Genomic DNA, 26,320 nt, shown 5'->3' with positions numbered 1-26,320 from the left:
TTTTTAGTGAGACTAGACACTTGAAACCGACAACTCCCTCAAGTAAAGCACCTCCGTCACATGGATACTTTATAAAAATGGCGTTGATCGAGCAAAATGAACCAGCAGGTGGCTGCTTATTTTATCAATTATATATTCAGTCTAATGAAATGAAAATTTATTGTATGATGCATGCTCTAATGTTTTGCTTGACAGTACAAAGCACAGCATCCAATTTGCATGCAAAAGTCCGACAATTGCTGTTTGAATGGTACCGACAGTTGACGATGCAGACTTAAACCAAAAAGACTCAAAAATCTAAACCCCATAATGACTTTGAAACTATAAACATTGTAGGCAGTCAGGTCACTAGCAGTTGTACATGTTTTGTTGTTTAAAGTTCGAGTACCGAACAATTTAGAAACTCTGTAAACACTTGAACAGTGGAACCACCTCGATTAGGGTAACATGGTCATATTCCGACCAGTAGGGTAATTCCAACTGTGGATGTACGTCCTGCTGTTTACAGCAAATATATGCAAATTACTTGCTATGTTCTTTGTTTTTATTTGTACACATGCGCACAGGGGTTCGTTACAAAGAACATTTGGAGTATCCGTCCTTGAATCAAGGGATGGGGGTTCTAACCTGTAACATATATTGTTACAGGTTAGAACCCCCATCCCTTGATTCAAGGACGGATACTCCAAATTTTCTTTGTAACGAACTCCTGTGCACATGCGTATGCAAATTAGTAAAGATGTTTCCAGGGAACGAGGGCATCGCATGACAAAATGACGTGATTGCCTTAGTATTTTCTCTTTCGCGCGAGTTCAGAAACAGCATTCATAAAAATTTTTACTCAGAAGCCCTAGTCAGGTATCAATCATCTAAGATTTGTATAGCTTTCAGTAACTATAATTATGTTATCGTAGCTTTAAAATAATGCTTTGTCTCACTAAAAAGTAAAAATTGCACCAGTTTTATGACAAATAACAATAGTATGCAATGTTCTGTATAGTGGTTGGATTTACCCCAGGTTCTTTATCATGAGAGGGCAATTCAGACCAAGAACACAAGCTTATAGAAAATGTTGAATTATAATTAATTTGTATTGAACTTTGAAGAAAAAAAAGACCAGGAATAAATATATAATTAAAAACAATAAATAAAAAATTAAAGGTATAAATCTAAATAAAAATAAAATGTTACTTCTCTCCACAATTATCTCTATAACAAAATCTACAATTATCTATATAACAATAACACTTTTTATCTGCTATCTCTCTATCAGTAAAAAAAAATTAAAACAATTTAAAGCTTTTAAATCTGTCAAGATAAACAAAATCTTTGTATTTTATAGATGAAACTTGTATATGTACGGTCAATATATGATGGTCGGAATTACACATCTCAGAGGTCAGAATAAACCACAACATGGTTGGATTTACATCCTGCATATATAGTCATGATAAAATCACTTTTCAGTAAGAAGAACTCAAATTATATGCCTTTTGAATAGTGAAACTTGTTGCAAGAACCGCGAATGACTCTTCCTGTATTGTTATTAGGTACAGAGTAGTCGGCTTCAATAGTGAAGTTGTCAATCTCATGTCAATGAACTCAGTGGTCGGAATATGACTAGGTTACTCTGAAGCATTGTGAGCGTCAAGTTGGTGGAAACTTTCTATAATACAAGTCACATGGTGTATGCGCATTTCAGAGTCTGTAGGGGACCTTGAAAAGCTTTGAAAATGAATCGTCCCTCAAGGCCTTAAAACACCTTGAAAATTCAAAATATTGTCTGAGTACCTTGAAAAGCCTTGATTTTCTTGAAACCGAAAGGTATTATTAAATAGTTTTCATTTTACAGATTTAAATAAAAAAGAAAAGAAAACAAAAGATCTCTTGCTAAGTTTGTGGCGGAAAGGAAATTTCCACAACTGGCCACTGCAGTCGTACATTTTGAACTTCCAGTTGTACAAAGCCTGGATGTAGATGCAGTTAAATTTGAATCATTTGTACACTTTGAAATGGCTGGCTGCCAATTCTAACATCAGTGGCTAGATGAAGAAAAATAGAAAGTTTGGATTATGAGATCTTTCTCATAGAGCTTTGCAAAATGCCATTTATGCAACAGAAAATATCAAGCTCTCGTAATGGCAGCTAATATGGCAAAACATGAAGCCTTCAAAATTAAATCATTTTTGATGAAAGAAGTATGTGAACACAGAGATTCAAGTTTTAAAATAGTAACTGTGTATAGACATAATTATGAAATTAGTTCGATCCAGTTCTATATTTCAATTGAGTGGAAATAGGACAGACAATAAGTGCAATGGACATGACGAATCAAAAAATATAGACTACATCTAAGCTGAGAGAAATATTAGTATATCTAATATGAAATAGTTAAATATCCAGACACTGTTAAATTTAAACAGCACACAATACATAGGATCAGTATAAACTTTATTGTAAATATAATCTTTGGAATAAAGGTGGCAATTCTGTCACAGCACACTACACCAGCCCAGAATTTTTTCTATAGGAATATCTCAGGAAGAGAAACTTGGGGAAGTTTGTAGGGTTATGAAGAGTGTCTGACACCTGTATGTGGAGCTACAAGGGGCTGATACGAGGTATATAGGGACACTGATAACCGAAGCTCATTAAGTCTGATCCTAAGGATTGCTATGATAACACGCATCAGCCGATACTCCATACATGCATCATAGGAACCGGGTATGAAGTATATGGGCATAATAGTTGAGTACATTTAAGTACTGACACAAATTGGGGGTCAAAAGCAAAGTTGTGAATGCATGAAACTTGACACTGGCCCAAACTAAGTGAAGGGAGCCTTGTGACTATGGAATAGTGCGACTGTAATGAAGGCCTCCAATTTAAGGAAATGTAATGATAATAAAAGATAATAGTGATTGATATCTTTGTTACTTTTTTGTGTGTTATGGGGGTGGGTAAAGAAGAAAGGCAAGTACTGTAAAAGACATTGAGACAATGACAGCTGCTGCTGATGACTATGCGTTGAAAGCAGAGACCCATAGAAAATTTCCTTTAATATGACATAAAATAGTATGAGGAAGAGTGTTAAGGACAAAATCGCTGAACCTTGAACTCTTGAAAAACAGTTTGATGACAAGCTACAAGAACTGAAAAATTCACTCTACAATATTTTGGACTTTGTAAATAGTTTAGTGTAGACAGAGTAAAATGAACATAGTTCAGTGACTTCATTATTCTAATGCCCAGATGTAGGGTGTTTAGTATTAATGGGAATGATATAAATGATTGTAATCTTGACTTCATTTTTTTTTTAAAACAAAATTTGCAAGAAATGTTCATCGTATGAAGTAACAGTAAATATTAACTTGTGTTTACATTCAGTTTCATTTATGTATCCTTTAAAATTAATGAACCTTGAAAAACATGATTTTAAACCTTGAAAAACCTTGAAAATTTTGAAAGAAATATGCTACTAACCCAGGCATTTACTCATTTTGAATTAAATATAAAATGTTGTTTTAAAATTTAAGACAAATTTTCTTTAACCAAAGTCTATTCAATCCTGATTTTTGAATGATCTGCACCTTAAATGACATCAAGAAATTTACCGAGAAAAATTATTGATCTCTGCGGTCTTTTACAATGGTGGCCATGTACTTAACTTGGGTCAAAATAAGAGCGTGTCGAGTGGAATCATCACAATCGAGGGTTGTACAAATTTATTTATCAATATGCCTAGCTTTTATTGAGACATCACAGTGCGCAACATTCAATCTGGATTGTACTGGATCACACCTTTAGGTTCATTTCTTCCAAAAATGTCTATGTACTTTAACATTGATTTTGCCATATGCACATCTTGGGGCATCTAAATAAATGACCTTGCAAAGGAATATGGATGAATACGAATCCAAATGAAGTGAATAATTGTCACATAAAAGGTATGTAGAAACAAATTCAAAAAACTTAAATACATTACTGAAATAGTCGGTGTTGAATGCCTACATGACCCATGTGACTTGTACTATTGTCAGCACTCCACCACAGATGCTCAGCAAGAGTTTGATGTTGAAAAAAGCAATAATCTGAAAGAAAAAAAATCATACTGAGTGACAAAATTGCCTCAGATTACCCCCATGACCCATTCTGACATAGGACCCTGTTTATCATGCTGTAAAAGAGACAAGATAACTAACTTCCAAAACTTTCATTCCACGCTTGATCCTCGAATCCCTTCTGTTATTTCCGTCTTTCAAGGCACATGGCCATAATCTATGGCTTGTTGTACTTCTGAGATATTTTTCTATTCATCAAGCCATCATCGGTTTTTCTGAGTCACACAAAACTAAAGTTACAGGCTCTGAAACATACAAATTTCACAAAGTTTGCTTGCTGTGACAAAGTTACACTCCTGTGGCACTGTGGGTACTCTCCTGTGCAATTAGCTGTATTTTACTGAGAGATACGGTATTTGTGACTCTGCGATACTTTCCTTCATTAATCTGAGAACAGTGGTAGATGCAAAAGTATGTTCCTACTTATTATTTACTCAATTCAACTTTAGGAATTCTTTTCCACAGAAGGATTATCTTAAGTCCATACAAATTAACTCATTTTCAAAATATCCCAACTATGTGGCACACATTAACAGCTAAATACAATTGGCTCAAAAGGTAATACTTAAATAACATCCATGCATCTGGCTCATGATGTTAATTTCTGAGCAAATCATATTACGTTGCACAGGAGGCAGTTGTGTCACTCTGTATGATTTTTTTTTCCTTGAGATTATTGCTTTTGTTCAACATGAAGCTCATGTCGAGCACCTGTGCACTCCACCTACTATGATGTGAACTGCTACGTACAGATACAGATCTCTGGCCAGAAATCAAATATACTACGTTATCTCGGGACTTAAATTTTGCAATCGCCGAATAAGTAAATGAAGACACTGCGCTTCAAGATATTATTTATGTCTACTTGGTGTTCTTTGCTCTGTATTAACATACATTTAATTTCCAGTTTAAATCAAATGATTGTGGGAAATGATAAACAGACGACATGTAAATTCCAAGTTATGCAAGGAATTTTACTCTGATCTCATGGTAATAACAAAAAAAGTACTTTACAATGGCATATACTTATCCTCATGCTATGATCTTGATGTATGTGCTGTGCAAATTGTATATCAGTTTGAAAATTGGATGCTACTTCAGTGGCTGACATGCTGTCATCTATTCCTTCCAACAACAGAAACTTAACTGAGAGAATTAAAACAATGCATATGTTACCACTTGTGACAAGGGGTGGCAGCAGGATTGTCAGTGAGAATCGGCACACCAACATGAGCATGAAAGTACATGTCAGTCACATATGTTACAACGAAAAGTAATAATCTGTGTACAACAAAGTTTTTAAGTTAACACCTGTCAATTGTGAAAGCAAATAGAATATAACATTAACATCCTTCATATTTTGACACCTATTTGCTACTACAGATTTGATCTCTTGCTCCTTGACAAATATGGTAATCATGTGATCTGACTTGCATAAGATCATTAAACATTATCAGACAACAAACTGGTTAGCTGATTCATTACAGTCATATCAATTTTAAGAAGATCATAATTCTATTTGAGAACATTGGGTATGGCCATGTTTTGAAAAAGTGAAATTCATGGATGCATTTTTATAGTGTACTTGCCAGCAGTTGTGACTTTTTCCCAAAAGAACTGGTGTTGCAGAGCTAGTTATTTTTGGTCATCCAGTGTATATAAGATAAGAACACCATTGGTGGATCTATGCAGAAAATTACTGAAAACTTTGAATACCACAATACCGAAGAACCCACGATATCATAGCTAGCTACCATACTATATATTGGACTCCCATGGTTTGAAGCGTTTACTTTCAACTTTTTACAAATTTACTTCTTTTGTTGTGATACCTCTCATTACTTTAGAAAACATTATTTTGTTTAGAAAACTATGACAGTGATATATTCCTATATACACTTGTTGACATTCTTTCAACCAAATGACCCTTTGTCAGAAGATTTGTGATTTACATCACTTGCTTTGATGGACTTAACAGAAGTCTACATCTGCTTGTGACACTGTTTGACATATGCTCCAGAATGTGTGTGTGTGTGTGTGTGTGTGTGTGTGTGCACACGCACACGTGCATGCATGTGCAGGGGTCATGCTACCAGGCAAAGTGCATGACTAAGTTGCCTAAAAATTGAAAACTTTGCCTTCTTCTGTTTAGAAAGTGAAAATGACTACAATTTGTATGATGTACTTTGAGTGACCATAGCTTTTGAGATGCTCCCTCATCTTAGCCAATTCTTTCTGGTGTTGTAGCTCAAGGCAAAATGTAGGTATCAAGCCATCAAATAGCTGGTGTTGATTTTAACTGCGTCAACAAACAAACTCTTGCACATTCACAGGCATGTGTTTTGATAGCTGATTGACCAATAACCCTTTCCCAAGTAAGTTATAACAGAGATGTGTTATACCTGTCTCTAGTTATATCAGCTATCTCTGGCCAATTTCCACAAGTTATTATTTGATGATAAAAACATACAAATTTGTGTTTCAAAATTTACAAAATAGTATGTAAGTTGCAATTTGTATTTTAAGAATAGAATTGGTGATCTGGAGTTTTTAACTGCAGTGAGTGCATTATATTCTTCATAAAATCATTTTGAAACCATAAGTGGATCTGAATTGGGAAAATGGCAGACATCGCTGTGTCTAGGAAGTACCAATCTGTTATATTGTCTGTGTGGAATTCGAGAAGCACTGTAATGTTAAAGTTGTTTTCACTCATTTTTGTGAAAATACAGAAAAAAGTAGCGAAACAAATACTATTTAACCAATACTTGACATTATCTATCATGCACAGACAAATGATAAAACCGAACTGTTGTAACAAAGCTAGAATATCATTAAGAAAACCACTCTGTCTATAAATAGATGCACTCACGTGTTGGCTGTTTCAATTCAGTTGGAGGGGTGTTCCCTGGTTCTTCCTCCACCATTTATTCTGGCCGCCATGTATATTGTGCTAAAAAATGGCATTAAACCCTATAACAACAACAACAATCAGTTCAGATGGAAAGAGAGCTTTAGCTGATTTACCTACTGACTATAATATGTTATCTATGAATAGCTGGGTAATATTTTATTGGCAACAGAAATTGGGACAGTCAATATGGTATGAAACCGCTTGTGCATTTTCACTCATGTACATGTTATAGAAGTTATTTCAAACATGTTTACAATTTTTTTTGACTGCCATTTTGTAACAAACTTTCATAAAGTAAAATATAAAACTTTTTGTTTAGGGGCAGTTGATTAAGCATTGTTACTAACTCGCAGTTACAATACTGTAATCTATATATGCCTATCAGTTAAAATTGATTAAAATGCATAGTTTCTACAGTGCTCTTTTAAAGACAAACTTAAAGACTTAATAACTTTTCCTACCTTAAATATTCTCAGCATGGTTTTTTGTTTTCTAATTTCATGGTGTTTGTTTTTGTAATCATATCATTATATATGTTTTATATCTTATAGGTTGTCTAATGTTGTAAAGCGCTTAGAGCTTCTAAAGATTAGACGCTATACAAAGTCCTCATTATTATTATTATTACTGAACATGATGGCAGTGTGACTGATAGATTATAAGTACATCAGTAACACTGTTTAGAATACACGACTTCATAACAAAGTTTTATGTGGAGCTGTTATCACCAATTTTGGGGTGGTTCTCTGACATTATAATTTGTGCATATTGACAAGAAACAAATTATTGTACCGGTACAATACATTTCATGATTAAATCTGCATCTTCAGGATATATATATATATAATATATATATATATATATATATATATATATATATATCAAAGTGTCATGATGACAAGCAATTTAACTTTCACAGTAAATTTTCAATCATCCTTTAAGAGAATCTTCATATTTAACTTAATTCTGTGACAATGGTAAAAATGATAATTAAAATGATAATGGTAAACCTTCTTTTGTAACTTTATGTTTTGTCTCTGATTATTTGCACTTCTATGGAGACAAGTTATGAAGGATGCAAGACAAATCTGAAGAACAACATTAGACAACACCAATAAGATAAAAAACATATAATGATATGATTACAAAAACAAACACCATGAAATTAGAAAACATTAAAAAAACATGCTGAGAATATTTAAGGTAGGAAACATTATTAGGTCTTTAAGTTTGTTCTTGCAGTCGAAATAAGTGAGTTTTGAGAGCCCTCTTGAATGTGATCACTGTGTCATTGTGTCTAAGTTCAGTGGGCAATTCATTCCACGTTGCTGGCCCCTGGTATGCAAAAGAACGCTGTCCATATGACTTTGTTTTCATAGTGGGAATAATGAGTATACGATTGTCAGAAGAGGAGCGCAAGTATCTTGCTGGTGTGTACACATGGGTGAGGTCAGATAGGTATGTTGGACTAGAGTCCAACAGTGAAATGTAGCACAGAGAATAAATTTTGTGTTTGATTCTGGATCGAATGGATAGCCAGTATAGGGTACAGAGCAGCGGGGAGGTGTGCTCTGATCGTGGTACTCTAAGTATGATCCGAGCAGCTGTGTTTTGAACTTTTTGAAGTTTCTGGAGTAGATATTGAGGTGAACCAGACTGAATTGAGTTACAATAGTCCAGTCTTGAAAGTACTAATGAAAACAAGTGTTTTAGTGGCATCAACTGAAAGATATTTGCGAATTGAGCTGATGCGTCTCAGCTCAAGATATGCAGCCTTGCATATGTTCATGACATGTTGGTGCAGTGTGAGAGTACTGTCCAGAGTAACACCTAGGTTTCATACTGATTGTATGAATTTAATGTTGGTGTTGCTGATATTTATTGTTTGAGGTAAAGGATGTGAATGAGAAAGTCTTTGTGTTGTTATCAGAATGGCCTCAGTTTTATCGTCATTCATCTGCAGCTTGTTACATGTCATCCATGATTTCACATCAGAAATGCACCTCTCTACACCTTGGATGATAGCATCAACTTCAGTTGGGTGGCTAGATTTGTATATTTGGTCTCATCAGCGTACAATTGGTGAGACACTGGATGATGATATATGACACTTGAGAGCGACTGAGTGTACAGAATGAAGAGAACAGGTCCAAGAACAGACCCCTGTGGAACACCACAACATAGATCAACTGGGCTGGAGTGTATTCCATTTGCAGATGCAATTTGTGTCCTGTTGACCAAGTAGGACTTGAACCACAGTAAGGCTGTATCATGAATGCCAAATACATGCTGGAGACGGTGAAGTAATATATCATGGTCTATTGTGTCGAATGCTGCAGACAAATCAAGGAGGGTGAGGACTGTAATCTTTCCGCTATCCAGCGCAGAGAGAATGTCATTAACTACTTTTAGAAGAGTAGTTTCAGTACTGTGGCAAGGGCGATATGCAGATTGTACATTGCTAAAAAGACTGTTTGAATTTAGATGCGATACAACTGGGATAGAACAACCTTTTCTAAGATTTTTTATATGAATGGGAGATAGAAACTGGGCGATAGTTCTTTAAATCGTTATGATCTAGGGTTGGTTTCTTCAGCAGAAGTTTACAGTGACAGTTTTGAAAAATGATGGGAATTCCCCTGATGAGAGAGAGGTATTAGTAACATTAGTTAGTGAAGGCAATACTGGATCTAAGCACTCAAGCAGCAGTGATATTGGAATTGGATCAAGTTCACATGACTTCAGTGCACTCTTCATCAGGATTGTACGTACGCAATCCAATTCTGTATCCCAACTGTATGGTGACGACGAGTCAGTTGAAATTGTGGTGTCAAGCTTATCTCTAAGTAGCTATCTTTTTCTGTATAAGGACTTTAAAAAGAAGAGTGCTGTTAAAATTTTGAAGAAGTACATTCTCATACTGATTTTTACAAAGTGGATTTGTTGTCAGACTTAATAAAGTTGAAAATTTTATCTTAGATTTTCAGCCTCAGAAGCCTTTTCACTATTCTCAGCATTTCATTAGATTCTACTCTAAGTTCAAATTCACCCGAGACACTGAGATCGACTAACACAAAGTCCTAAGATAGCTAGTTGTAGTATTGACTCTCACAGGACTTCTGTTGGTCCAAAGAAGAATAAATAAAGGACTCCTTAAATATTGACAGCAAAAGAAAGATTTTTTTGGACGGTGAACTACACACACACATACACACACACACACACACACACAGAGCATAAAGCACAATATATTAAGACAGAGAAACATGGCACGGGCTTCTGAGATCAATGGTTCCTGCTTAAAAGGTGGATGACCCGTATAAAGAACAATTATAAACACAGCAACATAAGCAAAATATGTATTTACATACTGTTTATGTTTTAGTGTTAACTTTGTAGAACCAAAATTGCACAATATAGTACTGAATAAGGCAGAAAGTTGTTTGATCTATTTTCATTGTGGTAAATCATTGAGTATTCCAGTTTGGAAAAAAATTTGGTGCCAATATTCAAATTTTAATTTGGCATAAAGTTGCCACAAATTACAAAAATAGTATGAAATATTAATCATATATAATATGATTGAACTCATTTTGGCTCTATTCTTGTTCATTCTAGTTTCTTTTGGTCAGTGCTGGTCCATTTTTATTCCTTTATAATTTGGCAAACCAGATTACAATAAAGCATTTATTTCATATGGATACAAAGTACAAAATCACACTGATTAATGATGATCTACTTGCATAGATATGTAGACTGATATAAACAGAGATAGATAGGTGTTAATATGTCTACAAGAAAAGGAATTTTTTTCTTACTGTCAGTTTTATTATTTTTAAATCAAGTCAGTTTGTTTATTTTCCTGAAAGATGAACACTTTATTTTGCAGGTTTTGGAGATGCTATTGGTCAAATAAATAACTGGCCACAAGAAATTGTATCAGAATTGGTATGTATTACATGCGCACACACACACACAAACACACACACACACACACACACACACACACACACTAAACCAAAACAGATAAACAAAAGATAAATAAAGTAGTAATTTATGTTTCTAAACTATTGAAAAGAATTTTCATCTATTGCTTGTTTGTTTATTTTTTATTCTCATTTTGCCAGCATTGTGTAGTTATACTTTTTCTCCTTCATTTCTTCCTATTTGTCACAGAGGTATTTGAAATTGAAATTTAAATGTATAGTAATTATTTAACACTTATAATTTCTCAATCTGTACATAAAATAGATTTATAAGACATGTTTCAGTAATTTATTTCTTCAGGGTTTCTAGATACATGATTAAGTTTAATTTCTGTGAAATAACAATTATATTTGATTAAGTACTCTTAAACAAGAAAGAATGATGAAGGGTTTACTTTGTCTTTTATTACAAGAGTTATAGTAGTGCTTGCTGTAAAGTGGCATTAGTTTGGCACCAGTCCAATCAGTGAGTATAGAGAGCATACATAGTTTGTTGTGTGCCTACATTTGCTGGATCATTTGAGACTTTGATCTGACCATTTAAAGTCATACCTGAGTGCTCTGGCAAATGTTTTTGTACACATCAATCCATTTATGATTGCCATTCCTGGGTGGTCAGCAATCCTAAGGCATAATTTTCAACAACAGCTATGAAATAAAACCTTCAGAATGTAAGTCATCTGATGCTATTGACATTAATTTGGTCACTTAAGTTTACAATATCTACTCTCATGACTAGACTTTGATATTTGGAGCTACATTAGCTCAATGGTTGACATGCAGGTTTGAATTCACCCATCCGATCAGCTTGGTTTGGTTACAGTGGCATGCTCTTGGGCAAGGAACTTTAATTTCCTTGACAGTAAATAACCTATTTGTATTGCTGTGCCATTAAACACCAAAACCTGATCCTATGACGTTACCTTTTGTACCTTATTTCAGGTATCACATACTCCAGCCACTCTGACAGAATAACACATTCACCTTAGTTTGGGTCAACACTAAAAGGATGCTTCAGTCTTGTAATACTGTTCATCTGCAGCTCACTGCATAAACAAAACATAAATTGCACTCATGCAAAATGTGAACTTTCCATATTTGAGTACAGCTTAAAGACACAAAAAACTGCACACATCAAACAAGCTAAACCCAGCTTGATCATGTAAGAATGAATAAATAAATCCATTAGATTAATGCAGTCACGCTATTAGAAGCTGCATGGCAAAGGAAACAGTGCTTGGAAAACTGGTAATAAGAGTACATAACCAGCACACAGAACTCTTAGAAAGCTGAGGGAACAAATATAAGGTAATTGCATGGTTCCCACCTGTGCATCAATCTTTGCCTTTTTTTATGAGCATTCTGTACTAATTTTGTACTTTTGTCAGGAAACTTGTTTTAGTGTGTTTACTTACAAATTATCCTCATGAGCCTTATTGCAACATTTTAGGCTGGAAGGTAAATCAGTCAATCAGATTTAATCCATGTGAGTATGCATCTGTTTGTTTTCCCACCCTTTTCAAATAACATTGGCATTACCATCCAAGTACAACACATATCAGTCATTTCTCTAAACCTTGTCTGTATCATGCCAGTCAGTTTTCCAAACCTTGCCTATATCATGCCAGTCAGTTCTCCAAACCTTGCCTATATCATGACAGTCAGTTTTCCAAACCTTGCCTATATCATGCCAGTCAGTTTTCCAAACCTTGCCAATATCATGCCAGTCGGTTCTCCAAACCTTGTCAGTATCATACCAGTCAGATCTCCAAACCTTATATATGTCATGCCAATCAGATCTCCAAACCTTATCTACATCATGCCAGTCAGATCTACAATTCTTTTCTATATCATGCCAATCAGATCTCCAAACCTTGTCTATATCATGCCAGTCAGATCTCCAAACCTTGTCCATACCATGCCAGTTAGATCTCTAAAACTTGTCAGTATCATGCCAGTCAGATCTCCAATCTTTGTCAGTATCATGCTAGTCAAATCTCCAAACAAGTCACACTGCCACTATTCTCAGCATTTCATTAGATTCTGTTCTAAGTTCAAATTCACCTTAGACACTGAGATACACTAACCCAAAGCCCTGAGACTACTAGTTAGATTATTCACTCTCACAGGACTTCTCTATATCTTTATCTATTTAATGCTGGTCAGTTCTCCAAACCTAGTCTATATTCCTTATATCAGCTTTCCTTGCAATAAGACAAACTTTTCCTTGCAATGAGACACATTTAAAGTGACATGTAATATAAACTACTCTGAATGCTAAGTAAATTTGATTTGTATTTGAAAATTGTTGCCAATTTTGTTTGAGACACAACCACAAGCACATAAACTGGAATATAATGTTCATCCTGCCACTGCTTTAAATCATCTTAGCAAACACCTCACTCTGCCTGATAATTCCCCATCAAAAGCTTTCCCAGGAATCCCAGATAAAGTTACTGATAGATGTTAGGGTGCTTGTCTACTCTGGAACAACAACATATTTTTTTTGATCTGGTATCTTTAATCATGTCAAGGTACATACCATCCTGTCACAGTGCATACCAAGGATACTGCATCCTGTTTCAATGCATACAAAGGACATAGCATTCTGTTGCAAATCATACCAAGTACATAGCATTCAGTCATGATGGATACCACCCTGTCACAATGCATACAAAGGACATGGCATTCTTTTGCAATGCGTACCAAATACGTAGCATTCTATCATGATACATACCATCCAATGCATACCAAGTTCATAGCATCCTGTCACAAACTTTATACCTCTTAAACCATCTAATCAGATAATTTTGTAGCATGCCTTTTTGCTATAAGATATTTTGACACTATAATTGACAGATCTGATTAGGGTCAGTGCTGTAAATTCTAACATCGAACTTCTTGATCTACATAAGAGTTAACAGCAGTTACCGCATATACAGCCTTATAAGTCCTGTCCAACTGCAAAATACATAAACCCAGATATACCATGACATAATCTGACTGCAGTTCTAGATTTATACAGTCTGTGTAAGTGTAGGTCTTTGTGGTCATGCAGGCACATTTACTCAAAATAAATAATAGTTGTACAAAAATTTAATAATAATATAAATCTGTCCAGTCCTGATTATTTAATGCTCTGCACCTTAAATGTCATCTGAAAAGTTAAAACAAAATTATTGATCGCTATTCACATTTACATTTAATTTCGTTATTATCATGAGGATGAATAGCACTTAAAATCTGCACTTGCTTATAAGTCCAGTCCAGATGCATAATGCAAAGACCCAGATCTGCCATTGCATAGTGTACCTGCAGCTCAGGGTCTATGCAGTTTGGTTTGTTAGGAGAGATCAGTAAAGCAAACAATATAGGCCATGACCTTTGGACACACTATGCAATGGCAGATCAGGGTCTGTATTGTTTTGCAGTTGGAATGTACTTATAAGTGAGCATATATGGTATGTACACATACATGAATTTTAAACAGAGAGCTTATGAGTAGCCTGCTTATAAAGAATACCTGCCTTTAAAGAACACATTTTCTTTTGTGGAGATTTTTTTTACTAATCTGTGAATTTATTTATATCATGGATATGAATTTTCATGATTTGTAAATAATTACATTTTTGTCTGTACTTAGATTCAGGTATTGAACAAGGGTTCCTATTGTTATCACACAAAGATAATATTTTGTTGGTTGGGTTCTTAAACTCATGGTTTTGAAGCTACAATGAAATTGATGAAAAATAGTGCACTGACATCTTTTATAAAATGGGTAGGTCTTGTGTAATGCTCAGTAATAATTCGCATCCATGACATTGTGTAAAATTTTCAAGAGTTTAGTGTCTGGATTTTTTTCTTCTTATTGTAAAATTATTTTGTTAACTTAAACCATCCCATGGTTTCATCAGTACTTTAGTAAGTTTGATGGTTTATTACTATCCACACTTTACAATCCAATTTCCCTTACTATATTTAAAAGTTCATAATCAAGAAATGGCTATCAAGGAATCTGCAAATTTCAATTGTCATTTATTTTCATTAACTTGAAAGGGCTATATTTACCTGCATTATCATTAAAAAGGTAGTCAGAATATGGTTTGGGCATTATATTTGTGGAAGGATAAAATATTTGTATTTGTTATGTAATGTATGAAGGAAGTTTCTGCTTAAAGTTTACAGTAATCATGTTTCCTATGATAACAGTAATCATGTCTTCTAATGTTTACAGTATTCATGCCTTCTATAATGTTTACAGTAATCGTGTCTCTTGAGGGGCCCTGTGTGGCCGAGTGGTCTCCATTACGGATCACTGCCATCTCACCTCTGTCTGCGCCGGTTCGAGTCTCAGATTCGGCTAATGTGCTTATGTGAGAAAGCTTGCAAGTAGCTTCTTGTGGGTCGGTGGTTCTTTCCGGGGTTTTCCCGGGTTCTTCCTCCACCATTAATACTGGCCACCATGTATAGCCTATCTTGTGCTGAAAAATGGCATTAAACCTAACAACAACAACAACGTGTCTCCTGATGTTTACAGTAATTATGTTTTCTATCTGATGTTGACTGTAACCATGTTTCCATTAATGTTTACAGCAATCCTGCTTCATTTTATGTTTACAGTAATGGTGTTTCCTGATTTTTTTTACAGTGATTATGTTTTCTCTGTTGTTTATGGTAATAATAGTTCCCCTGATTACTGGAATAGATTTATTTTGTGGATATCAGTTTTCATGATTTTTAAAAAAGATGGCATTTACATCAGTTGATTTAGTACTTATATTCATGGATTTGATAAAAGGTCTATTGTACAAGTCACACAGGTCATGTAGGCATTCAGCACTTACTATTTCAGTAGTAGGTGTAATTTTTAGAATATGATTCTACATTTTGTCTGGAATTTTCTTGATGACAGTCAAGGTGCAGAGCATTACATAGTCATGATTGAATAGAAATAGAATTTAGCATTCAATTAAAAATTTAAAGCAACAAAGATTTGTATTTAATTTATGAGCAATTGTGCATATTTGACCTGTATGACTTTTACCACAATTGTTTGCATAGTAAGGTCAGTTTTCATCTGGACCTAAATTTACCATTTTCATCCAGGAAAATTAGTATCCATGAAAAAACATGAATTCAGAATATATCTTATTATATCTTACTCTTTCAGTTAAAAATCAGACATATATGATAATATGTACCAGAGAAAAACATGCCATGAATTATGTACATTTTTATTGGTACCCATTTTTATGTTTATTTGCAAAAGATGGCATCTTAATTGATACTTGATTTCATTGATGTGTCTTTCCTGAGGGAGAGGCCTTAATGTTTTCACATATCAGTCATTTTATACCATTTTTATTTTGCTGATGGTTTTAATGGCTCTATGAACATATAACTGACTGTATCATGCTGAGGAAACGAAAGCTAAGTGCCTTTCCCAAGTATACACCAAGTTGTCATTTTATACCAAGTTTTTAAATTTTAAGGGGTCATTTATACTAAACCTTAAATTGGTGGCTATTAAAGTAAAACTTGTCTTGAGAAACCACTGTTATGAGACCACCTGTTTTGAGAGACCATGATTGCCATGCACTCATTTATTGATTATATAATGTTGTGATCTGTTATGAGAGACCACCTGTTTTGAGAGACTATTATTTTTTGGACGAAGGGATGGTCTTTCAAAACAGGTTCCACTGTTTCTGTAACAATATGGCACTACATTAGCATATTTATCTGAGGTAAAGTAGATGCTTGATGATAAACCAACCCCCATTTTTACAAAATTTTGGCAAGTGCTAAATATTTCTCTCCTTGATAAATAAGCCCACCCCCTACTTTTTGGATAAATTTATTAGACTGATCAAATGGGATTGTCATGGAAGAAATTCTGTAATAAAAAGCAAACTCACAATCTAACTTCAAAATACTGAACGTTTATAAACAGGAATTCTGTTCATACATGGAGTTGTTTAGTTTTACAGAGGTTTATTGTATTTCAGAGTGTTTGTTCAGGAAAATGAGACATTTATAATTAAGAGTTTTACAGTTTTTGAAGAATATGATTATGTTCAGATCAGTTTTCCATTGAATCATATTTAATTCAGTTTTCCAGTTTTTATCATTGTCTTTCAGAAGTTTTCATTCAAATAAAAGATGTTGTTTAAATACTGTTTGCCATTTTGTCTTTAAACTAATGAATGTCACAGAGAATTGGTATTATATAAGTTGCTAGTTTGTTAACTAATGGTCATTTTTGTTAATATTTCAGTGTGATGAGGTGATATTGTTTCTGCAATACAAGATTGGATCCATCAACAAAAACAAATATTTGAAGGTGATTTTTATATAGATCTTGTATGCATTGTCAATATCTCACAACACAGTACAGATTGATGTATCCCACTGTAACATAGCCTTCTAAAATATTTCATTGTAAGATGGTCTCACTGATAAAACTGTTCATGTTTGTATACTGCATTATAACAGTTTTATAAAATGATTCACCATAAGGTGGCCTAATTTATAACACAGTATTCCTTTATATGCCCTATTAAAACATATCCATGCATGTAAAATGCTCCTCTATAAGGTTGTCCTGCTGATAGCACAATACACTTTTTATAAAACCTTTATAATATGGCCTTATAAACTGCTTCACTGTAAGGTGATATTTATAACACAGTACTCCTTTGTGTACCCAGTTATAACAGTCTTGTAAAATGCTTCACTATAAGGTTATCTCACTTATAACACAGTACACCTTCATATGCCCCATTATAACAGTCTTGTGAAATGCTTTACTATAAGGTTGTCTCACTTATAACACAGTACTCCTTTGTGTACCCCATTATAACAGTCTTGTAAAATGTTTCACTATAAGGTTATCTCACTTATAACACAGTACTCCTTTGTGTATCCCATTATAACAGTCTTGTAAAATGCTTCACTGTAAGGTTGTTTCACTTATAACACAGTACACCTTCATGTGTCCCATTATAACACAGTATGTACACCTTTATAGATTTCTTGAATCATATTACTAATGGCAATCATTCTGATTTTAGCAGAATCATTTCCTATTTATAGCCTCAAATTATGCCATATAAATTTACAATCATGTTTATTCAGATTCTGATTTTCCAGTCCAATAAAATTCTACATAGGTGAACAGCAAATTGTATACTTGGTATACCTAGCAGATAAATATTGACCAGTCAAAACTTGACATTTTGAGAAAGTTTAAAATTTATGGTAAATGCATAGCCAATGAGGACAATACCCGGGCAGAAACACAACTTGTGCTATATAAATTCCAAACATGATACACCGGGCATCACAATTTAATTAATACCTTGCCTTTGCAGTCTTTTCTTGAAAGATGAATGTTCAGAGAACATTTCAACCAAAAAGCAGCAGTAGCTGAGTGGTTAGCACACCAGACTTGTGACCAGAAGAGTTTGGGTGTGAATCCAATGATGCAATCAGCTAGGGTTGGCTACCATTGTGTGTCTCTGTGCATGGCAGTTTGCACTAGTTGTCTGAGCACTAAAAAACCTTGGCATGTTTTTGTGCTGTAAAACACCCAACCACCAAAATGCACTTTGAATTGATGTGGTTTAATGTATGAAACAAACTCATATATTCAAATTTTGAAATATTTTTATATTAAGATTCTGATTTTTTAAAGCAGACATTCTTATTTCACAAAAGTAGGGTTGGAATCTTTGCACTACATTATTGTGAGAGTCCATTGTAAATAATACCACCCAGCCACTCCAACATGTCAGAATATAGTACCATATTTTCATGTAGATGAGGAGTTCTATGTATAATTATTCTTATTTGACAGAGATTACTTGTGCAAGATTGGACCCTGACATCAAAGAAAGTGCAGAGTTGCATAAATGCTGTATCTCACCTGTACAGGTAAATGAATTCTTTTTATCCTTTTATTGGGCAAACATGGTTTTGAAAAATTTATAAAATCAACATATCTCAGACACATTGCAGACATTTTTTCTTGACTTGAGACTGTTATCTTCCATAGCTATTATGTATATTGGATAAAAAAAAATTTTCTTGCAGTATATTTTCTAAATATTAAAGATTCATTGCTTCCAATCAAATATATTTTTGTGGAATACTGATATTAATACAGTATATTTAGTTTTAGATGATCTGATTGTTACTTTTTGCTTTTCTTATTCTATAACCCTTATGTTGTAGATTGTATTTACAGCACTGATGGCAGCATTAACAAATGTTCACCTTTGTTGTTTAAGTCAATCAATATACATGGGAACCTTTTTGCTTTCTTGTGACAGCTACATGCTTTTTATTTAATCTCATAATGTAGAGATGATGTCACAGTTTATTGACATTTTGAATTAAATTCAGAATTAAAATGATAAAATATACAAGGAGTTTTTTTATGAGTGGAAACTATGATAAATTCTTTAGTTTATGTACATGCAAAATTACTTTTCTAGAAATTTAGTGATACATTGGTCAAAGATTTGGATTGTGAAAATAACTCTTATAAAAATGTATCCTCTTGTGTACAGGGGATATTTTAACCTTACTAGATATGGGGGGGGGGTATTATAACCCCACTAGATACAGGGGGTATTATAACCTCACTAGATACAGTTGCTAAAATTAACTAGCCAGAATTTAACAGCTGCATTTTTCAAGAGAATCACCGTAGTTTTCATCCACAAAAAGACTTTGTTATAAAATACAGCTGTATTAGTGTGCATACTTAGATGAAAATTTCTGTTTTGAAATGGCAGTTTTTTTTTTGTAGATTTGCTGCTAAAGCAAAATTGAGTGGGGAGAATTTACATCAGCACTTAAGCTCAGGTTTCACTTGCAGTGTATCTACATCATCAGTTATCACTAACGTGTGGAAGACAAAGGTACATAAACTGAAATGTCTCAAAACCAAAATCCCTACAAATACAGTTTATATGCGGATTCAGTTTATAATCATAATTAACTACAAATGCTTTTTGAGTGTTAAAGACCACTGGCCAGACATACTATGGCCTTTCCAAAACAAGAGTTTAAATACTTCTTTCAAAGTGATGCTCATCTTCCAGCATGTAATCTAGTGGGTACAGTGTGGTCTTTTCTGTTTCATAAAGCATGGGCAAACATCCTTATTTTTGAAAGAAATTTTTCAAAACTCACTGACCATCTGAACTAATACAATTTATGTTTTACTCTGTTTAACATGGAATGTTTTTGTATTGTTTAAAGACAACAGGCTGACTAATTGCTCCTGTATGGTTTGTTTTGTGGCTTCCATTTTAATGTAAAATTGACATTTGTGACAAAACTTTTACGTTCGGATTTAGAGCAGAGGGCTTTGTGTTTACTGAATTAAAGAGTTTATTCCTATTACAGAAGGAAAATGTTCAGAACAGAAATATGATTGGTTTGATGTTGATATGTATTTAATGGACTCTGAGGTGCGTTTTGAGAAGTTTCACTGTATATGAAGAAATGTCCCAGAATTTGAACTATGGCTGTTAATTAAAAAATTTCAGAAATTTTTAAATATAGCAAGCAATCAGTGGGTTGAGAAATGAAAAGTTATATCAAAGAAGGAACTAAATGTAAGGTTTTGATTACCATTTTCATCCTTTATTTAGTGTTATTGTTTCAAATCTTATATTGATTTCTGAATAAACATTATTAGAAGAAAAATATTTTTTTAACTCAGAAATCAGCAAATAATTATTTAGAATAAGCGATCTAAAATCCTTGTACAAAGGTTATTTAATGACCTTTTTTCCATCTCTCTCTCTCTCTCTCTCTCTCTCTCTCTTGTATCATGCAAATGTATACATCCAGTTTATATTCCTTCTGTAAACAATTGATGCAGAATATAAGGATGCAAATATACATGTATAGATGGATTTGGTTAGCCCTTGCTCTTTGCTTAGTATCAGCTAATTTTTCTCGGAAATGTATTAAAAAGATTCTTTCAGTTTTAGTCTGTATTTAAAACTCTTGGTTTTTCAGGGACAGTCCTTGATAACATGTAATTTCACAGAGGATAAATTGAACATTGGTCAGGTAAGAGAAAATATATAGTACAAAATGTACATGCATAAATAGTGATGAAAAGTGAAAGTAAATGAAATAATTTTTTGATGAAGTAAAACAAGACAACTGTCGATTTTAACATGACTATAAAATGTATGTGCTGTCATGTTATTAGTATCTTACCTTTAGTGAAAACATTTTAGTGTCATTTTGCTTCTCCTGAATTTAGTAAGAGCAATTTAATTAATACACAAATGATCACCAGAATATTGTTATGGGGGTTTAACACCATTTTTCAGCAGATGATGGGCAGCCAGTATATTTGATGGATGAAGAACCTGGGGAAAAGCCCAGAAAATACTACCAACCCACATAAAGCTACAGGCAAGCTTTCTCACATACCCATGTTGACCAGTCCTGAAACTTGAACCCACACAGAGGTGATATGTCACTGATCTGTAAAGTCTTATGTCACATGTTTAGGCTCAAATAAACAGTAACACAAAAAAGAGTGAAAACAACAAGCTTTGAAAAAATACAATAATTTATTTCCCTTGAAAAATTCTGTAAAAATAAAAAAATATGAACTTACGGTTTTATAGAATCAAATCCAAAATTAATCCAAGAATAATCCAAGAATAAAATTTTAATAGTCCTAATAATAAAATGTTCTTCTGATTTTCAAGTTTGAATCCTGACAAAGAATCCAAGATGGAAGACAATGACGTATGCTTTGTAGTTTTGAAGTCTACAGTTCCTTGTAGAAACAAGAATTATCACTCCGATTTTGGAAAGCTGAATAAATTTTTTATAGAAGAACTGTCTTTGATTAAGAATCTCACATGAGCACATGTATTTACCAGGAAAAAAAGAATTAATCCTTTTGAATCCAAGTAATTTGAAATAACTCCAATCCAACTAATTTGAAATAACTCCAAACAGCACAACATACAACTTCCAGTGTAACAGCCCAGCTGCTACTGAGAATAACTCTCCAAAACAGAGGTTTTATCGTCTCTAAAACGTAAACAAGGGGTCATGTATTCATCTTCTAGAAGCTTTTAGAAATTAGGTACTTGTTAAAGGTCACATACACCCAGTGCGACCCTGACAAAAACCAATCATTTTACTCTAAGAAATAAAAAATAAAAAAAATTAGTTTACATCTTAAACATGAGTCCCATCATGACCTCAACAACATCCAATCGTTTTAAAATAAAAATAGAACCTGTTTCTGCGGTTGCTGCTAATTTTCAATCAAGGTTAGGATCTAGATCCACATTTGATGTTTGTATAACAAACAGTCAAGGTCAAACTATTTTCTGAAAAAAGTGTCATCTCTAGTGAATAAATTTACATTACAATATCATGTAATGAAAAATAAAAAAAATTAAAACTGACAAACAATCAAATTGAAATAAATATGTATTAAATCAGATATAATTAAATCAAATATACATAACAAAAGGCAAGTGCCTTAGACCACTGAACTGAACCTTTTGGGGACCCCACTGTCAGAATGTACATGTATATTACAAATCATGATAATCTTAAGATATATATATATATATATATATATATATATATATATATATATATATATATATATATATATATATATATATATATATATCCCAAATGTTACAGTAACATGATTTGTTCCTATAATCTAGAAAAGTACACTGTGCAGTCACATTGGTGTTAAGGGTTATGTAAGGGCAGACAAAGCAGCCAATGCTACCCTGAGTCACCCATTTCTGAATGTAGCATTCCATATACTGATGTCAGATATAAACTGGAATGCTCTAAATGTTATGCATATTATGTGGAATGAAAAATCCAAGCTTTGAAACATGAAAGCCATCATGAGAAATTTGGACTTCTGATAAGTAACAAATCACGGAAATGAGGTGATTTCGAAATACATGCATCAAGGACACACGTACCTGATCCATGGAGTACATTCTTGCCACGTGCCTCAATTTCCATCCTGTGAGACAGTTTTCTGATGTGAACTCAATATGAAAACTTTTTCATTCACATCACCAATGAAAATCTTGGAATGTTTAAAAGAATGTATGATGTAAGAAAATTTAGCCTTGTATTTTGAAGGATTTATATTTTTATGAAGTTTCTTTTTATAAACATTTTTAAGATTTTAAAATATTTAGGTTTTATCTTTAGAATTAAACTTTTTGGTAGAAACTGTTTAGCCAGGATTGTGCTGACCTACCGTTAAACCCCTAACATAGTTTCAAAGTTTACTTTGCACACTTATTACTAGTTTCACTAAAACATTATTGTTTCTTAAAATGTATTACTTTCCATCAGAACTTGTCTCCCACTGTATTCACTCAAAAGCAGCAACTTTTTTTTTTACAGCTTGTTGATCTGCAGTGGAAGCTTGGAATGGCAATTAGTTCTGACTCATGTAAAAGTCTGAACTTCCCTTTTGTGATCCTTAAGTTGAAGGTATCTGACCCATCAGGGAATCTTCATACATATACTGTGGAAATGACCCTCACACAGTTTAAAGTACGTGAATATATGTTATTCATTTGTGAACAAATAATAGAATCAGGTGGTAGCAGGCTACCAGTCAAAGACCCTGGTAGACTAACTTATTCGTTAGTGAGAAGGGGAATTGTAATATGATAGTTTTGGATGAAAGGCTTATTAACTATTTTTATTTCAAATATTTAAAAAATTATTGTTTGTTTTAAAACGGGTTATGATAAAATAAGCCAGTCCAGTGGTCTACCTTGATTCAAAGTATGGTTGACGAGATTTAACTTTTTGATAGCCCTGGTTGCAGTTACATTGATTGATACTTTAGCTAAACGTGCCTTTAAGTCACCTATATTAAAACACAATCACCTGTCTTAGACATCCTCTCTTCAATGATACCATAAATCAGATTATTTTAGAAAGAAACCTCTGTTAAGTAGTAACCTGCTCTTAGAGGCCTCTTTCTTAATTTTCCAGAGGCAGCTATTGATGAGTTTGACTTTATTGTTATAAATGTTCTACCTACATGTGGAATGTTCAAACAGTATCCACATTTATCTCCCTTAGATAATACAGACACGAAGTATGATGCAGCCCTTTCTCCTATTAAAGTGGTGGTCTCGAGTAATATATACAGAATGGTGAAAATGTAATGTTTTAATGAAATACAGACTGGCTATATTTCAGATTTAGCCTCTTTTGATAGAGACTTATAAGATGGGGAACCACTGCATACAGTCCTACATAAGTTGTCTGATACTAGATTAATAGAATTTAGTATGATGATAATTATTGAAATGGACCTTAAAGGCAACATAAAGCTCAAACCATTTGAGAGTGTCACCATTTAGCACAAGAAATCATTCCCTGCATAGTGTTTACCTATTTATGATTCTGTTTGTGTATTTTTATAATACAAAAATACTCCGTATGTTTCATCATTTGTTTCCCTTTGTACCTATTGAAAATACTGCAGTAGTCACCATGCATCAACTGGTTCTCTATGGTAAATGGTGTAGACCCTTTAGAGAGAAGTAACTTTAACCCAATATCAGAGTGATGGTATTTACTTCATTAACACAGTTTTCGTACCAAAAAACAATATTGCATCAGATCTGAAATAATTTCTTTCTCTTCATTCCATTCATCTTTTTCAATACATGTTGTTTCAATACATGTTGTTTTTTGTTTCAGAACTTCAGCACTCAACTTAAAGAAATAGCCTCTCTCCTTGAGACTGTATGAGTGCTATATACATGGTCAATGGATGAAAATGCTGAAAACTATTCTCCATGAAGAAAAAAACTATTCTTTTGTACTGGAGCAGGAGATATATGGACATGAAAAGAGAGTTGACTGATGAGTGAAACATTCAGAATGGTCATATGCTTTTGGCTTACACACATTCTGCACATGAGCTCAGTCTCATCTGTCAATTTCTGCACTTTTGTCTATTTGCTTTAAATTTGCCTACTATGCACCAAGAACCAATAAAGAAAATATTTGAATGGTCCATTCTGATATCTGAATAAAAGGCACAAAAATAGGGCAGAAGAAGTAGGGCTGTCATACAGCAAAGGTTGAAAACTGCATAGTAAGAGAATTCACTGAATTGACGGGATGCAGCCTGAGCATTATAATGACTATATATATATATATATATATATATATATATATATATATATATATATATATATAGACTCAGCTAATTTCTCAGAATTCTGGTTTTATGATCTTTAAATAATAAGAAAATACTCTTCATATTCTCAGCATGGAAATTTTGCTGCAGATCTATATTTTTTCGACATTAATTTACATTTGTTTGAAAGTTCTGTGTTACTTTTTACATTAGAACTTTGTTTTGTAACATACAGCATGTATTCCAACAGAATGCTTTTTTCTGTGTTGATATTGTATGGTATATGTTACCACTGAACTTGTATCTTGGTAAAGCAACCCATGACATGATTTTGGTCAAGCAATCCATGCCATTCTAGGCCATCAGTCAAGCAAACCATGACATGACATTGGTCAAGCAACCCATGCCATGCTAGGCTATTGGTCAAGCAACCCATGCCATGCTAGGCCATTGATCAAGCAACCCATACCATGCTAGACCATTGGTCAAGCAACCCATGCCATGCTAGGCATTGGCCAAGCTACCCATGCCATGCTAGGCCATTGGTCAAGCAAACCATGACATGCTAGACCGTTGGTCAAGCAACCATGCCATGCTAGGCCATTGGTCAAGCAAACCATGACATGCTAGACCATTGATCAAGCAACCATGCCATGCTAGGCCATTGGTCAATCAACCCATGCCATGCTAGGCCATTGGTTAAGCAAACCATGACATTTTGCATATTTTTGTCTTACCTGCACTAACATAACAAAACATAATCATTTCTCCAACAGTGACACTGTTGTGACCATAATTTTGTGCTGAAGTGTTTAATAGGTATAAACAGCGGTTAACATCAGAATATAAAAATGGGGTTTGTGGAGGACACTTGGTATATTCCTTACATGATATGACAGACATAGAATTGTTCTCTGTGACGGTTATTGATTTGCTGGCTTCTATAACTTTTTTTTACTTGTCTGTGATATGAATAATTTACACATCAGCTCAGTCTCATCTGTCAATTTCTGCACTTTTGTCTGTTTGCTTTAAATTTGCCTACTATGCACCAAGAACCAATAAAAAAGATATTTGAATAAAATCAAAA

General features: G+C 33.8%; 1 protein-coding gene across 4 annotated transcripts; it reads left to right on the top strand.

Moving 5' to 3' along the window:
- The first annotated feature begins 5 nt into the window (after positions 1 to 5).
- On the top strand, positions 6 to 26,320 carry LOC149797870 (COMM domain-containing protein 6-like). Of its 4 annotated transcripts, none has more exons than XM_089962889.1 (9): positions 6 to 108; positions 10,925 to 10,983; positions 15,283 to 15,557; positions 17,299 to 17,364; positions 18,880 to 18,956; positions 19,837 to 19,948; positions 21,060 to 21,113; positions 23,466 to 23,618; positions 24,786 to 26,320. In XM_089962889.1, exons 3-9 carry the CDS (start codon positions 15,510 to 15,512, stop codon positions 24,834 to 24,836), a joined length of 561 nt encoding a protein of 186 aa, XP_089819015.1. In that variant the 5' UTR covers positions 6 to 108; positions 10,925 to 10,983; positions 15,283 to 15,509; the 3' UTR covers positions 24,837 to 26,320. The 4 variants fall into 4 exon arrangements, with proteins under 4 accessions (XP_089819015.1, XP_089819013.1, XP_089819014.1 ...); XM_089962890.1 differs by lacking the exon at positions 6 to 108 and adding an exon at positions 2,710 to 2,724; XM_089962887.1 differs by lacking the exon at positions 15,283 to 15,557 and having other exon boundaries at positions 12 to 108.

This window comes from Sinohyriopsis cumingii, chromosome 6 (assembly GCF_028554795.1).
Source record: "Sinohyriopsis cumingii isolate HCF-2022 chromosome 6, ASM2855479v2, whole genome shotgun sequence".
In the NCBI taxonomy this organism is placed as follows: Eukaryota; Metazoa; Mollusca; class Bivalvia; order Unionida; family Unionidae; genus Sinohyriopsis; species Sinohyriopsis cumingii.
Note: the sequence above shows the minus strand (reverse complement) of the source record. Positions and strands in the feature narration are given on the sequence as shown.

Coding starts and splice junctions, on each gene's coding strand:
- LOC149797870 (XM_089962887.1), top strand. CDS start 78: ATGGCGTTGATCGAGCAAAATGAACCAGCAG. Junction 18,957..19,836: donor GCTGTATCTCACCTGTACAG/GTAAATGAATTC, acceptor TTTTTTTTGTAG/ATTTGCTGCTAAAGCAAAAT. Junction 19,949..21,059: donor CTAACGTGTGGAAGACAAAG/GTACATAAACTG, acceptor TTGGTTTTTCAG/GGACAGTCCTTGATAACATG.